The sequence below is a fragment of the Paroedura picta genome, chromosome 11 (genome assembly GCF_049243985.1).
Source record: "Paroedura picta isolate Pp20150507F chromosome 11, Ppicta_v3.0, whole genome shotgun sequence".
Taxonomy (NCBI): Eukaryota; Metazoa; Chordata; class Lepidosauria; order Squamata; family Gekkonidae; genus Paroedura; species Paroedura picta.
The window spans coordinates 46,555,243-46,571,930 of NC_135379.1; the positions used below are offsets into that span (position 1 = coordinate 46,555,243).

The 16,688-nt window shown below is 43.2% G+C and overlaps 1 protein-coding gene across 7 annotated transcripts in view; it reads right to left on the reverse strand.

The window, feature by feature from the left end:
• MLH1 (mutL homolog 1) overlaps window positions 1-7,375 on the reverse strand; it is a 43,895-nt gene extending 36,520 nt beyond the window's left edge. The window contains exons 1-6 of one of the 7 annotated variants that reach the window (XR_013225486.1): window positions 7,198-7,375; window positions 6,307-6,445; window positions 5,685-5,775; window positions 5,415-5,513; window positions 3,696-3,769; window positions 1,226-1,298 (exon numbers count right to left, since the gene is read on the reverse strand). Coding sequence is in view for 6 of the 7 variants with exons in the window: in XM_077303907.1 (XP_077160022.1) it covers window positions 1,226-1,298; window positions 3,696-3,769; window positions 5,415-5,513; window positions 5,685-5,775; window positions 6,307-6,422 (453 nt within the window). In the remaining variant the exon portion in view is untranslated. Of the gene's footprint in view, window positions 1-1,225; window positions 1,299-3,695; window positions 3,770-5,414; window positions 5,514-5,684; window positions 5,776-6,306; window positions 6,464-7,197 lie in introns of those variants that run through there. The other 6 variants (XM_077303907.1, XM_077303905.1, XM_077303904.1 and 3 more) reach the window with 6 other exon arrangements.
• Window positions 7,376-16,688: the final 9,313 nt, after the last annotated feature.

Consider the following 16,688-nt stretch of genomic DNA (forward strand, 5'->3'; position numbering starts at 1 on the left):
TCACAATGTCCTTTAGAGCCAGCCAAATGATGATTACCGCAGAAAACGTTTTCACTGCAACAGTGAAGCATTTTTCACTCTTTATCTTGCCTCTTGGCTACATCTAATATGTACAAACCCTATAAAGAAAGCTTATACAGGATGAGCAGACAGAAAACTGCACCTTTTGATTTGATTAATTAAATGCAGGCTGAAACTATACAAAATGAGTGGATCCTTAGCACTGCTAATATAAAAAGTGCATACCTCAGTATAAAACTAAAAATTGTAAGAATTCCATAAGACTCTAAGTAAGAGCTACAAGAAACAGACATACAGGGACAATTCTCAACTTTACTGCAGGCAAATAGTAGTCTACTATGAATAACACTATTTCAAGAGATAATGCTAAAAATTCCATAGTGGGATACATAAACCTCATGCTTCAGGTTTTAGGACAGTCTCTGGCACTTTATTTCTAGATGAACAGAGGGATATACTAGGGCTCAAATTTTCCTAAAGCTTTATCTTCTTCCTAAACACCTAAAATGCTGACTAGGGAAAGAACCTTTGCAACATGACCTGCAGTACCTTCATTCTTATTGCTTCAATGGATAGGTGGAAATGCCACTGGAAAGGCCCTCAGGGACTGTTTCTAGCAGCAACTTCCACAGTTGAATTCCGGATTAAGCTTAAGGTTTTGGTAATCACCTTTAAGGACATACGCGGTCTGGGCCCAGTGTATCTGAGAGACCGCCTCCCTGCGTATATCCCCAGAAGAGCTCTATGCTCCGCCACCTCCAACTGGCTACAGATGCCTGGCCCTAAAGAGGCACATCGGGCCTCAACAAGGGCCAGGGCCTTTTCAGTCCTGGCCCCCATCTCGTGGAATGAGCTCCCCAAAGAGATCAGGTCCCTGCTGGAACTTCCACAATTCCACAAGGCCTGCAAAAAGGAGCACTTCCACCAGGCATTTGGTGGGGCTGATTGACCCATAACATCTACAGGTGCCCCCCCAGACTGGGGGACCGAACCTACTGAGGGATTGTCAAGTTATTGTTGAAGTGCTGTTCTAATTGTTCCAGTTGATGTGTTGTTGTTATTGTTATATTGATTTTGATAGTGTTCTATGTGAATGTTCAAAGGGTGATTGTATGTATGTATGTATGTATAAATAATAAAAATGAGGAAGTGGCAATGGCTCTGGGCCTGGGTAGCAAATGCTGATAAGAGGCAGATAACCTACTACAATCTGAGTTCCCTGGTTTCCAGCACAAGGTTTGGGAGCAGCTTTCATTTTCCCATCAGAATAGTTTGCCCTAAAAGCAGAATAAAAGTTACTATTAGATTACTCCACAAGTATTGTTTTGAGTTAGCAGTGCTTTCAGGAGAGACACTATACTCTCGTCCCCCTTTCCGTTGTAGCCAACTTGCTTGGTTCTTTAAAGAGTCAGTTTTTATAGCCATTTTGTAGGATGTATGAAGGCCTACTGATGTTACAAATAAATTTATTGTAAGCCCCCTCCCCCAGCCTGCGTGCAGGGAGGGACAGCCTGTGTTATGCTTTTATGTCTGGGGTTTTAATGGGATTTTATTCAGGCTATTGTAACCCGCCACAAGCCACTTGGGAGTGGCAGGTAATAAATTGAAATAGGGTATGACTTGTTCGGGGATAATCAAGCAATGTTAGGCGCAGCAGAGCTGACTGAGGATTTTCTTACACCCATGCACTCTACTCAGAGAAAGTGGTGGATTAGATCTAACCCGCAATATTTCAGCACTCACACTTCCAAACAAAAACAAACCTTAAAGGGACATTTGAAACACAATTGTCACTTTTCGCATCAATACCACAACAGACCTCTAGTGGCTAATTGTTGGATTGCATAATGCTGAAGGGGAACAGTGAATATTCTTTCTGAAAGTTGGCTGCTTGTACATAATAATAAAAAGCAAACTATTCTGCCATTCCTATGGAGCTCAGGGCGGGTAACAACATCAAAGGATACAATCATCATCATCAATAAAATCATAAAACCTAAGATCAGGTGTCTCAATTACCCCCAAGCATATTAACAAGTCAAATTGGGATGGGGGGGTGGAGATTCAGAGTTCTTCAAGCAGGTCTTCTGCAGATCCCAGTGACAGGGCCAGTACTTAGAATCATAGAATCATAGAATCATAGAGTTGGAAGGGGCCATACAGGCCATCTAGTCCAACCCCCTGCTCAACGCAGGATTAACCCTAAGCATCCTAAAGCATCCAAGAAAAGTGTGTATCCAACCTTTGCTTGAAGATTTCCAGTGAGGGGGCGCTCACCACCTCCTTAGGCAGCCTATTCCACTGCTGAACTACTCTGACTGTGAAAAACTTTTTCCTGATATCTAGCCTATATCGTTGTACTTGAAGTTTAAACCCATTACTGCGTGTCCTTTCCTCTGCAGCCAGCAGAAACAGCATCCTGCCCTCCTCCAAGTGACAACCTTTCAAATACTTAAAGAGGGCTATCATGTCCCCTCTCAACCTCCTTTTCTCCAGGCTGAACATTCCCAAGTCCCTCAACTTCTTGTTGGTCTCTCTGGGCCTGGATCATATGCCTGGTAGGACAGCTATCTTACAGGCCTGCAGAACTGTTAGTCCCTTGCAGTGTTGGTTCTTACTGAAACATGTGTTAATCTTTTTTCTGTAGCATTCATCAGTTGCAAGCCCTTAAGAATTACAGGGTGTTCTGTATGATATATTCTTCCTTTGCTATACTTAATATTTTAATTGCATTCCTGTTCTCCTCGCTGACAACCTACCAAAGTCATATCTATGGACAGTTATGTATTCTTAATTTTGACTTCTTCTCTGAACAGACCTCCACATCGTACTACAAAATGGGATGAGACTCTCCTGTTAGCGAAACATACAAGGGGGGGGGAGTAGGCTGCAAAAAATTGTGGGAGGGCACCCTTCCTCATCCCGGACAGGGCCCGCCCTCGGGGCCCTTACTGTTTTATTTCTTCCGCTCCGCGAGGAGTGGTTAAAGATAATACAAAAAATAAAAAATAAACTCTGTCTTCGCTACTATGCTGCACTAAACCCTGTTTAACGCTGAGTGAGCAGGAATAACTGCTGGTGCCCAATATCTTGTTTAAACAAGGTTGCCTTGTTTATACATGAACTTATAAGTATCCATAGAATCAGAGTTGGAAGAGACCTCCTGGGTCATCTAGTCCAACCCCCTGCACTATGCAAATCACTCACAACCCTATCGCTCATCCACTGTAACATGCCACCCCCTTAAGCCTTCACAGAATCAGCCACTACGTCAGATCGCAATCTAGCCTCTGTTTAAAATTTTCCAAAGATGGAGAACCCACCACCTTCTGAGGAAGCCTGTTCCACTGAGAAATCACTCTGATTGTCAGGAACTTCTTCCAGATGTTTAGATGGAATTTCTTTTAAATTTATTTAGTTACAGAGATGGCATGTGCTGACAGGGTATTTGTTTGTTTGTTTACTGTATTTTACCTTTTTATATTGCTGCTTGTTTATACTGGATGTTTTTGTGAGTCGTTACCTTCTAGCAGACAGAAGAGGATACAGGTATTAAGACAAACATGGCAAAGCTCCATGGGCTTTTAGCACAGAGATGGTAGAATGCAGGTCAGGAATCTCTTTATTTGTTCTTTCCAACGAATTTATTAAATTTGAGAACTAAATATACATACCTGTACGCACACATTCCATCACTTGTTTTAGTAGTTATGGTAACATGGGCAACATGACTTATACTAGCCAAGGCCTAGAGAGAAGAAAGGCATGCTTAAGACCAGGTAAATCAACGAACAGTGCAATCCTAAGAAAACAACTAACAGTGCAATCCTAAGAAATTAATTTTAAAATGAATTTAAGTTCATGGAGAGGTCCAACTCTGCTTAGAACCGTACTGCCAAACTCTTAAAAGATGTCACTTACTCCCTTGTTAGAATATGTTCAATGTACCACTAACAATAGCAGCAACAATCTTCTAATTAGAATCTTATTTCACAGAATCATAGAGTTGGAAGGGACCTCATGGGCCATCTAGTTCAACCCCCTGCACTATGCAGGACACTCACATCCCAATCGCTCATCTACTGTAACCTGCCACCCTTTTGCCTTCACAGAATCAACCTCTCCATCAGATGGCTATCCAGCCTCTGTTTTAAAATTTCCAAAGATGGAGAACCCACCACCTCCCAAGGAAGCCTGTTCCACTGAGAAACCGTTCTAACTGTCAGGAACTTGGCAGAACAGCTTCGTTTTATAGGCCCTGAGGAACTAGGACAGATCCATCAGTGCCATTAGCTCTCCTAGGAGCTCATTCCACCAGGTCGGGGCCAGGACTGAAAAGGCCCTGGCTCTGGTTGAGGCCAGGCGAATTTCCCTTGGTCCAGGGATTTCCAATAAATTAGCACCTGCAGAGTGAACAACCCTGCAGGGGCATACGGGGCCCTGTGGGGGGCATTAGTTGGCACTCCCAACATTAAACAAGTGAAAAGAATATCACTAAATCAAGAAAAAAAGTTTTATTTTAGAAGGCTTTAAGCTGCTGGTTAATATGCAGCATGCAGTGATGGCCACAAACAAAGATGGCTTTAAAGGGGAATTAGATGCATTCATGGAAGAGAGATCCATCAGTAGCTACTAGTTACAGTAACTAGATGGAATGACCATAATCAGAGGCAGTAGGTTACCAGTGATAGTCCTTGGCCTTTATGCCCTGTTTAATAACTGGCTAGCTAGTTACTACGTGAGAAAAGATGCTGGTCTAGATCCAGGTGGTCTCTTATGTTCACTTGACAAGCTAATTCTAGAGACAAAGAACAAAGTAATCCAGATACTGAAGAAAAACTAAGTTTCTTTTTCTCATTTAGATGTTTTATAATCGTATTTTATCCTTTTACAATACTTTTTCCTAGTCTGAAAATTGCACACAAAAGGCAGTATTGGCCATCACAGAAAAAGCCTTCAGCATGGCCAATGTTATGCAAGTGTTTTATGTATAAATAAACAAACAAACAAATAAACAAATAAATGTATGTTTGCTAAATGGAAGCAAGCTTGATTACACAGATTTGTTTTAGCTGCAATAGTGCAAACAAGAAAACACTATTTATGGCTGCAGTCCTATGCATATTGACCTGGTAAACACCACTGAATACAGTGGACATGTATTCCATTTGCTTTATCAGTGAATGAATTCTGGGTTAAATTTATACATTTCACCAGCCAGCACCATCCTAGTTCCCTTATAAAGCAACAAGTATGCACTGTATCTGAAATTTCTGAAAACCATGTTTGCTTTGTGGAACTGTTGACATATTTGGGATGGAACAGAAGAGAAAAGAAACCAGTGCTTCATAATTTTTGTCATAATATCTTAATTCTAAACCTTGTTAACTTACCTCACCTCTAAACCCATATGTAGAAATACTAGCTAGATCTTCAAAAGTCTGCAATTTACTTGTTGTAAATCTTTCACACACAATATTCAAGTCTTCCTTCTGCAAAAAAAGACAGATACTTAGTAGGCAACCTCTTCTGAGTTTCTCAAGTGTTGCTAGCATTACTTTAAACCATCCTGAGCCTCCGGGGAAGGCGGCATATAAATATAATTAAATATAATTAATTTAATTAATAATCTGACTGGTGTAGTGTAAACTACAGTCACTTACCCTAATTCCACAGCCATTGTCTTGTATCTGGATTAATTTCAAACCACCATCCTTAACTGTCACCTGGATACTAGTAGCTTTGGCATCCAAACTTTAAGCACAAGAAACAGATTTCAGACTTCAGAAAAAAAATAACCATGCAGGCTGTCACAGCATATTTTATTTCACTCCAATTTTTATTCCAAATGAACCTGATTTCACAATTTTTTTGTGCAGAGAAACAGCAAATAACTAGACAATTCTAGGACTAATTTCTTATGTAGATAGGTGCTTTCCCCACAAAGATCTAGATTCTTCAGACACTTTCCCCCATTAAAACAAAATTGCAGGACCTCAGCAAGAAAGTGTCAATTGCTATAATTATTTTATAAACAATTTTATTTTACAGCCTGTGCCATTCTTTCTTTAGAAGTTTTTCCATTCAAAGGGCCTGTTCTAGAAATCCACTCCTAGCATCTTAGCAGGCAACTTGAGTGCTTCAACAAAAATATTATTTATGATCTGCATATTGATGCTCATCAGTGATGCTCACTGTCTAAATCTGCTGTCATGTCAAGAACACCCTTTCCCAAAGCATAACCTCTCTCTAGACAGGAGTGCCACAAAGCAGGCACAAAGTTACCAGTTCTCCATCATCTCCTTAATGGCATTAGCCGGCCTTTGGATGATCTCTCCAGCAGCGATACGGTTCACCACGGTCTCATCCAGCCGCCGGATCATGCCAGCAATCAGAGCCATGGTGAGAGCAGAAGAAAAACCTGCTGCAAAAATAACACAACCTGTTGAACACAGAAAACATGAAGGAAGGCAGAGGACCTGAGGAGCTAAAATGACATATACCCCCCCCGCCCCGCCCCAACCCAAGGCTGTCATTTCCTCCAATTCCTATCACCTGGAGATAAACCTTAATTCCAGGCCAAAACTGGAGCCCAAAAGCACCTTTAAGACCAACCAAGATACATTCAAGCTGTGAGCCTTTGTGTGCCAGCACCCTTCCTTAGGCAAGAAACTTGATTGCTCTGAAACAGGGGTGGGCAAACTGTGGCCCTCCAGATGTCCACGGACTACAATTCCCATGAGCCCCTGAAAGCAAATGCATTGCTGGCAGGGGCTCATGGGAATTGTAGTCCATGGACATCTGGAGGGCCACAGTTTGTCCACCCCTGCTCTGAAGGATGCCTTTAGGCTCCAATTTTGTTCTTCGGCTTCAGACCAACCCGGCTCTCCACCTGAATCCATCATAACTGCATGCGAGAGAGAAGCCCGGCTGGAGGTTGGCAACGGGAGCCCAAAGGCACTGGGGGCTCCCTAAGTGGTGGGGTTGGGGGGCCATTCGGGACTCGTGAACCAAGTGAGACGGTCCAAAAGGGCACCGAAACGAACCGGAGAAGGGGAATAGGGAGTACTCCTTAATTCCGCCCCCAGTCCCTCGCGAGGAGGAACCCGGGAATAGGAAACAATGCCAGCCCATAACGCCTAGCGAGGTGAGCCTCGCCCCTGCCCCTCATCTTACCTCGGGGACAGGGACCCCCTCCGGCAGCCGCGGCAACGTTCGCCCGCCCACGCAACGGACCGTTGCAAAGGAGCGCTCGAGCGCACTGTTATTTGACCCGCGCGGGTATCTATCAATCAATCAAGAAGGCGGGGCGCCGGCCCCTTCCGGACACGTATTTCCGGCGAAAGCGAAAAAGAGAGAGACGACTAGAACCCCCCCCCCACTCATAACTCGTTGCGTGCGCAGAAGGGGCGTGGCGGGGAGAGTCGCTTCCCTTCGCGCAGCTGCTGCTACTCTGCGGCGGGCTCGAGGGCGCCTCTGGCGGCTGATGTGCGTAGAGCGCAGGTCTGCCTCTCGCGGGCCTCCAGGGCTTTTATTAGAAAAAACCCTGTAAAGGAAGAGGATGGCGCAGGCCATAAAGCAGAGATCGTCTAATGTGGCAGCACGCTGCTGTACCTTCCTGGCTACATATTTTACATTATAAACTTCCTGTTTATATCTCTGCTATACAAAAAATAATATAGATAAACATCAAGGCTTGTTGTTTGATGGCCCTTTGCCGGTAAACAGAGAGAGAAAGGATACGTTCCGATCTTTTAAGGAAGGAATTGACAATCTTTCAAAATTCTGAGAATAAATAGTGAGCTCCATAACAAAATCGGTTTCCGTGGGTGAGAGGAATCATTGCAACATATAAGGGCCTTGCAAACCAAGCATCCCAGTATGGTGGAGGCAAGGTTTCCTGGCCAGTCTGTTTTGGGGAAACAAGATGCTATGGGGAGGCAAAGTGAGCAGTCAGCACATAGGGGATCACTACTTTAGGGAGCTTGCCTGGCACATGTGCTGCAATTCTTTAAAGCAGCACCGCATTAGAGCAGCTCTAAGCACCGTGGTGCAGCAGCCAGAAACACATGCACCTCTTTCTGCCTTTAGGGCAGACAATAACAAGCCTTGCCTTGCATTGGTCCTGCCCACTTTCTGAAAAGCTTGGTGGGAGCCAGCAGAAGTAGAGGCGGATGCCAGGCCACTCACGGTTTCCACACTGGGGAACCTTGATGTTGTCATGAAACCCTGGTTCCTACCCCGGTTTCCATATTCTTCTCCCCTCATTCTTCCCGGGACTCCTGCCCAATTCTGGCATCCCCATGAGGCTTGGAGTGCCACCCCTCCCCTTGCTCTCAGCTTGCATTTCAAAGGCTCTCCCTGGTTTCCACGGCGCTTCGCTATCTCCTTTCCTCAAGGCTGCCTTCTCTGGAGCCCAAAACAACAGATGGGAGAATTGCTTTAACACCACTCCATATCAAAGGACACTGTGATCCTACTTTCCTGTGTGAATGCCCGTTTCCTACCTAAGCTGGTTTCTTGCCTTGCCCCTTTCCCATGGCCCAGGTATACAGGTCCTGACACCCCCTATTTTGGTGTCTCTATCAAAACTCGCTGCCTGTGAGCATAAGTAACATGTGAACTTTACTTTGCTGACTCTTCCAAATAAAGACTTTTCACTTAAAGCTGTCTACTGAAGTCTGATGGTGATATCTATGGCATGAGTTTGCTGAGTCTCAACTGCATGGTTCCTGACAGATGTAATGTTTTCTTTCTTTAAAGCAGTGCTTTATCTCTAAATGGATCACTCAACAGCAGCTTCCCAACTCAGAGGTTTGTTCAAGTGGGGACTGAAACCTGAAGAACTCTTCTGCATAATGCTTAATGACTGTCATAGGTTGTTGGATTATGCAAGATTTGCAGTGTGCATGATTGAGCAGTATATGAAGAGTATCCTGCAAGGGGCATCAGAGGATATTTGTCCTTAGATCAGGAACCAATATTTTTTTCAAATTATCTCCTCCTGATTGGTTCAATGGGAGACTTCCTGCTCCTTTGACCATATTTCCTCCCTGCTTGCCTCCTGAACAAACAGAATGAACAGACTGTTAGGACTGGTTCTCTTTCTCCTCTTTCTAGAAATGTTGTTTTTCTTCAGAATAGAACTGTTGTATTCTTTTAAGCAGCCTGGTACTTGACTCCTCTTTGCAAATTTATAGTCTGCCAATGATTAATGCCAGATAGGACCTCTAATAATATCCTGAATCCAGCCTGGGGATATCCTTTCCTGATTTCAAACTTGATAATCCATCAGTCCCTCCAGGTGGGAAAACCTGGGATGTCTTCACCTGAGTTCGTGCTTGTACTCAGCTCCACCTCCAAAGCCTCCAGGAGTTTTCCAACCAAATATCATACAAGTTTCCAAAAGCATAACATCTCTAGACATGAGCAGTGCCACAAAGCATGTACTTTGTTAACTTGCTGACTATTCTATCCTGAGGCTTGCAAAATCTTTTTGTTCTAGATTGTAATTTTATAAGTCTGTTTTTGGAACAATAAAATGATCTCAAAGCAATTCTACACATGACTGAGCTTCAGCACCCTTGAAGGTTTTTCACAGCATTCACAGAAGGAAAGTTGAAAATGAGGGGAGTTTCTTAAGCCAAGTGGCTTACTCCAATGGAACTCAACTGAAACAATGGGGAAAAATCACGTAAGATATAAACTGCTCCAGTTGTCCATTGACCCAATGAGATATTAATCCTTATCCATTGTTCCTCTTAATATTTGTGAAACAGCCCTGGGCGTGCACCCTGATTGGCCCTGCACTTACAGCTCCCGCCCACCCTCCTTGTAGTCTAGCCACTTTGTTCTCAGAGGCTGCAGGAGCCAGCTCCTGAGAGACACAGAGAGCCCTGCCAAAGCGCATACCACCCCTGATTACCTGCTATAGCTCCTGCTGTGAAGGAGAGAGAGAGACACAGAGCAAGCCAACCAAATGAGCCCTCATTCCCTGGTACAAACAGCCCTGATTACCTACTATGGCTCCTGCAGAGAGAGAGAGAGAGAGAGAGAGAGAGAGAGAGATCTGGGCCTGCCAGTATCCCCTGGGTCCTAGCAACCATTGCATTCCTGGTTGCAATGGGCTTTCTTGCTAGTCTTATATAACACTAAAGTGGTCTAGGATGTTTTGTTCAACTTGGGATACCTCCACTAGTGGTCACTGGCCATCCTCCTTGGTTCTGGTGTTGTATATGAGTTTTTATTGAATTATTTCATAACTTAAAATTCTGTTTTTAATTGTCAAAATGTTTTTATGTTCTCATGTTCATCACTTTGGGAATGCCAACTGGGTGGAAAAGGTGGCATTAAAATGGTGTTGTTGTTGTTGTTTTACCAAATATATCTATCTTCTTGTATACTGCCCTTCCCTGATGGCTCAGGGCAGTTCACATCATACATACAATATTAACATAAATAAATTAAAACATCACATAATTAAACATTTAAATAAAAATATTTAAAATTTAAATCAAATAAGAAGATCCCCATCTTTCCAAAGATTAAAGCTCCCTGGAGATGGGCTAATCAGTTCTTAAAGGGTTTAGTGGTGGATTTTAGACAGGGGCTTAAAGGGACTCAACTTTAAAGGGGCTGCCCAAAATAGCCTGAAAACGCTGAGCAGCAGGGAGCAGGCAGCTTCTCTTTGCTTAGCAGTTTTACAGGCTTTTTGCAACCCTTTTTAAAGGGACTACAGTCTCTTTCGATGAGGTTTGCAGACCCACTAACTGGTTTGTTTCACAAACCAATCTCTCAGTTCAGTTTGGTTCATGGTTAAGTTTGTGGTTCAGCCACAAACCATGAACCATTTTATGGTTCATGCTCATACCTAGGTACCAGTGGGCTTAGATTGGAGTAATTCTGCATCGGATTGCACTATTAGGATGGAATCTGACACAGACCTATGTTATTTATTAATTTATTAAAAATTATATACTACCTTTCTTCCCTAACAGCAAACTCAAAGCGGTATTTATTTGAACACAGAGGGACCTAATTTTATGAGTAATCAGATTGCACAGGTTGTTTCATCGTTTTCATAATCTAGATAATTCTTCAATTATGAAATACACATGAACTGAAATAGCCAAGTAGGTTTTTACATCACAATGAGACATTCTGGTTCCAAATTTTCTAGAGGTTTCCACATTCACATCAACTGTTCTAGTTATAATTGTGCATATAATCCTTATCCATTGTTGTTCCTCTATATATTTGTGAAACAGCCTAGGGGGTGGGACGCATCCGGCTGTCCAAGTTGGAATAGGGCCAATCAGGGTGCAGCCAGCTTTGCCCTGATTGGCCCTGCCCCTGCAGCTCCCGCCCTCTGTCTCTGGACTCTAGCCTCTTTGCTCTCAGACGCTTCAGTGCCTGGAGCCAGCAGCAGGTAAGGGGAGAGAGCCTCCTAACGAGGGCCTCCTGGCCTGCTGACTGCCTGCTAAGGAGCTCTGTCTCGGCCCTGCTAACGAGCTGCCCAGCACCCACCCGCCCTACTTGATCTGGCTGCAAGCTGCCGCCCAAGGCTATCTTACGCTGCCTGGCCAGGGGCCAGGCGAGGGGGCCCTTTCAAGGCCCATTCTTAGGAATGGGCTTTGAAGCTAGTGTATATATATAATATATAATTTGTAATAACACATACCAAAAGTACTGTGCTATGGAAAATCAGTCTACTTTGCAGATGTATATTTCTAGTTTTATGAACAACAAAAATGTGCTTAAGCCTTTTGTCTCTGGATTTTTAAACTCTTTTGCAAAGGCAGCTTCTCTGACCTGCGGCTAGAATGTCAATACAGCTCTAGAGTATGACTCAGGTATTCTTTTAGGAAATAACAAGCTAAATGGTTAGCACTCTCTCTTAGGCTGAGCAGAGCTGTCAAAATCTTCAGGAAGTATCATTGTCTAATATCACCAGGTAGGGTTTTTTTGCTTCCCGCACACCCCTGAGAGCTACATATTATCTACACATACTAGTACTAAAGGGCAATTCATGACATGCTTGTTGATTCATTGCAGATCTCTCTATCACGTACTGTGGATTGTCAACAAAGTGTTTCCTTTTGAAGCCGTTTGTGACACTTATCACCACTGGTTTTTGATGGGTTGCACAGTGGAATTGTAATGTAGCTCCCCAACACCATCAAATACCCAATACACAGCCACCATTCATAATTTGCCTACGCAGTCTTACGATGAGGCACAACTAACTGAATGCTTATGGTGACAGTCTGGATTCCTAAGCAAGGTACACAGAAATCAGGTTACAACACATATATGTGCCACCCTGGCATTTAACCAATGGAACTTCTAACTGCCAATGTGTTTTTTTTTAAGGGTGTTCTAATTCCACGTTCCGCAGGGCCTACAAAATGGAGCCCTTATGCCAGATCTTTAGTTGAGGCCAGGGCAGTGAGGAAGATCACAGCCCCCACTCCCAGGGCATTGCCAGCAAGGCCCTCTCTCCTCCCCGATAGTGGGTATCAGTCTTGGGTGTGGGGCTTGTTTTATTTATCGCCTGATGTTATATATTTGATATTGCTTCAGTCTGTCCTTTTAATGGGGTTTTAATGGGATTTTAATGAGGATATTGTAACCCACCACGAGTCATTGTATGGGAGTGGCAGGCAACATATCAAATAAATCAAATAAATAAATAAATCAAATAAATACATAAACAAACAAACAAACAAACTGTAAGCCACTTTGAGACTCCTTTGGGTAGAGAAAAGCGGCCTATAAGAACCAACTCTTCTTCTTCAGTAATATCAGGGCTCTCTCAGCCTTGCCTACCTCACAGGGTGTCTGTTGTGGGGAAAGTGAAAGCGACTATAAGCCGCTTTGAGACTCCTTCAGGCAGAGAAAAGCAGCATATAAAAATAAACTCTTCTTCTTATAGGTTTCCTGGGCATGATGACCCTGAAATTCCTTGGTGGTCTCCCATCCAAATACTAACCAGGGCTAACCCTCCTTAGCTTCTGAGGTCTGATCCTATCTTCTTTTGGGAAGCATCCTGGCCAGTCATCTATGCTCTAATTACATCTAGATTTCATTTACCATCTTGTATAGAACATGAGGCTGTCCATTAAAAATTGTCTGGAAAACTTAAACTGGCCCGAAATAGAGCAGACAGGCTCACCATAGTGATCACATCACTCCAATACTGAAAGATTGTTATTGGAGGCTAACTCCTGTCCTGGTGCAATTCAGTGTGACCTCTGCCTCTGGGAGAGGGGACTAAAGAACTGCCTTCTGCCACATGAACTTGTCCAAGGTATTGCCCCCCCCCCCTTCAGAAGTTAAGCAGATGGATTTGGAATTTTTACCTCTAAGAAATTAATCCTGCGTTTTCATTGTTATCATTGAGTCACCAAGCAAAAAGGAGCCAGACTTTCTTCCATGCTTATTTTAAACTGCTTTATCTTTTGCAATTTAGCTGCATGATTATGCTGTCAATGAGAATGCTCTCTTTCTCTGAGTGTGTATGTGGAAGGGAGGGGTGAAGATGGAGAATTTAACCTTTTCTTTCCCTGCCATTTTCTCTGGATGGCAATCAGCCCTTGAGCTACTCTTACCTTGTCACTGCTGCAGCCTCCCTTCTCTTCTCTCCCCCCCCCAACCTTCACAGCCCCTCTCCTGAGCATGTCAAGCAAAAATAGTTCTCATTTAACTTTTGCGGCCTGTCTGTTTTGCATCTTCACCCATAAAACTGTCTTCTGGGTCTCTCAACTGTTCTTCCCTGGATCTGTGTTAACAGGGATGCACATAGTTTCCGATTAACCACACAGTGTGCAAAAGCAGCAGGAATGTTATGCAGCTTGGAGGAAGCGGGGAGGGTAAACAGTATGAGTCAGTGGGGTTGTGACATAGTTGGGGGATGGGAGGCACTCTTGCTTTATCGCTTTTTTGTACTGAAGAAAAGGAAAAGAAACTGCTGGGAAGAAATAGGCAAGAGGGTGAGTTTCATCTGGCCAGGTTATTCCTTCAGTCTTGCCTCTCCCCCCATTTTCGGTGTATGTGCAGGCCCCATGATTTTCAGCATGGCTTTCTGAATGGTGACAAAGATGACATTTGCTCCTTTTTCATCAGCAGAAAAACTCCTTGGATCGGATCCCTTCCGTGCTGTTGAAAGGAACCAAGTGGCAGGACAAAACTTTCCCTAGTTTGTGTACAAAACAATAACAGCCGAATCCTAAACAGAGCGATACCCTTCTAAACCCATAAGTGTATAACTCTGCATAGGGTGACAGTTTAAAGGTAACAATACTTATATTCATATAAGAAGCATATAAGCACAGTGAGAATTGGTAAGCAATGTGTAAATGTGAGCTTCTTCTCTATTAAATAATGATTAGATTAAGCATCTGATTAATCAACAATGTAAGGCAAATTTTAACCAGTGGTGTTACAAATCGGAGGAGAGGGATTTCATGTCAGGGAGGAAAACTGAAAGGAATGCTGAAGGTGAAGATGCTCCGTTCTGTTGGTGGGTTGCTATACAGAATGTTATTCTCTTTGGCTTTAGGGAAGACTCAATGTAACTGATTGTAATCAGTATAATTATGGTTGCTGATCACCAAATGTCAGTGTTATGCATGCGTGATTGCCTTGTGTTTGATTCACAGAGCCAATTAGATTTCAAGAGGTATTTCGAGGACCAATAAGCTGTGTAGTATATATATATACACTCTTGTGTATGTGTATGTGTGTGTGTGTGTGTGTGTGTGTGTGTGTGTGTGTGTGTGTGTATGTATATATATATATATATATATATATATATATATATATATATATATATATATATATATATATATATATATATATATATATATATATATATGAGCCTCTTGTGGCGCAGGGTGGTAAGGCAGCAGACAAGCAGTCTGAAAGCTCTGCCCATGAGGCTGGGAGTTCAATCCCAGCAGGCAGCTCAAGGTTGACTCAGCCTTCCATCCTTCCGAGGTACATAGTTGCAAACAACTAATGCAATTGTTGACAATAAACAAATACTTCTAGACAGATATTGACTGGACTGAAGTTATTCTTCAACAAAGGCCTGGTAAGAATGCTTTTTTAATTAACATATTTAAAAGTCCCCCCCTAATAAGTGGTGCCTTTGTTTGATAAATACATTACATCACCTTTACTCCAGAAGTAATACCAACATTTATTTGTGTTTAACTCATCAGCCAGTTAAAAAGAAGATGCTTCATTTTATTTACTTTAGTTATTTCCCGCCTTTCTCCCTAATGGGAACCCAAAGCAGCTTGAATTAGTTGGCAGTTCCGTTTAGAACATTGTTGTTGTCAGCCATTCTGTCGTGTCTGACTCTTGGCGATCCCATGGCCACAATCCCCGATCTCACAGCACCTCCCTCAGCTGTGCAATGTCCATTCCAATCACCCTCAACCACTGTGTTCATTGTCGGCCTGGCTTCCTTTTTCCACCACCCAATCCTAGCAGAACTACTTTTTCCACTGAGTTGGATCACATGATCTGGCCAAAGTAAGTGAGTCAGAGTTCCGTGATTTTGCCTACCAATGATCTATCGGACTTTCTGTCCTGTAGTATTTCCTTGTTTGTGACTTTTGCTGGCCATGGAAGCCTTTTCCACATCATTCGCATTACAGTCTTTTAATCTTTTTTCCTTGCGCTTTGACACATTTCAAAGCTGCATTTAGATCTATTTATATTTAAATGTCAAAGAATATTGAGGGGGAAATGACAAAAATTGTACACAGAAAGCCTGTTTAATTTCTGTTCTTAAAAATAAAGACCAACTTGCACAATGTTGAGTGAAAGAAGAGAGAATCCTATAAGTTCTAGCCCATTAATTTTGCTGGCTAGCTCTATGAAGTGGGGGTCAGGATCTGTGTCAGAGAATTGCCAGGATGGTCACAAAATGACAATGCTGAACAGTTTTCAAAATAAAGTAGCGATAGGCAAAGCAATCCAGTGTTGACGATCGATCAAAACATCCCTGCATACTAGAGCAATGTAGATAGCTCACCGCATTGACAGAGCTAACTGGAAGTCCTATGGTGGCAGAAGCTATGCCATGGAAAGCCAAAATAGAAAAATGGGTTTTGAAGGACAAGTGGATATAGCCAGGCTTGTTAGCATCCCATCCGACTTCAGAGTTGTTTCTCCTCCCTTGTGCTGGTGCAGCATCATGCACAGGAAACAAGCATGGACTTAGCTATCGAGATTACTTGAATTAATATCTCCCCAGAAAATAACAAAAAAACTTATTGGGAAATGACATCACAAGGACCATCCCCTACATTCTGTTCTTCTCACACCCATTCTGTTTTGATCACCTTGCTACCCCCCCTCCCCATTACTGCCACAGACTATGAGCTCGAGGGCGAGAGGGGAAGCAACCAGTAGAGTCCTGTTGTGTTAGCACAGATGGCCAAACTGTAGCTGGGCTCTCTGATTGTCTTTATGCATTAGATCAATCAGGCATGGAGGTCGCAGCACAGGCAAACCTAGAGTAAGGATCAATGACTGTCTGGGCACTGGTGGTTTAAGGCAGGGCATCGCTATGAGCCTCTTGTGAGCCTCTTTTGGCGCAGAGTGGTAAGGCAGCAGTCATGCAGTCTGAAAGCTCTGCCCATGAGGCTGGGAGT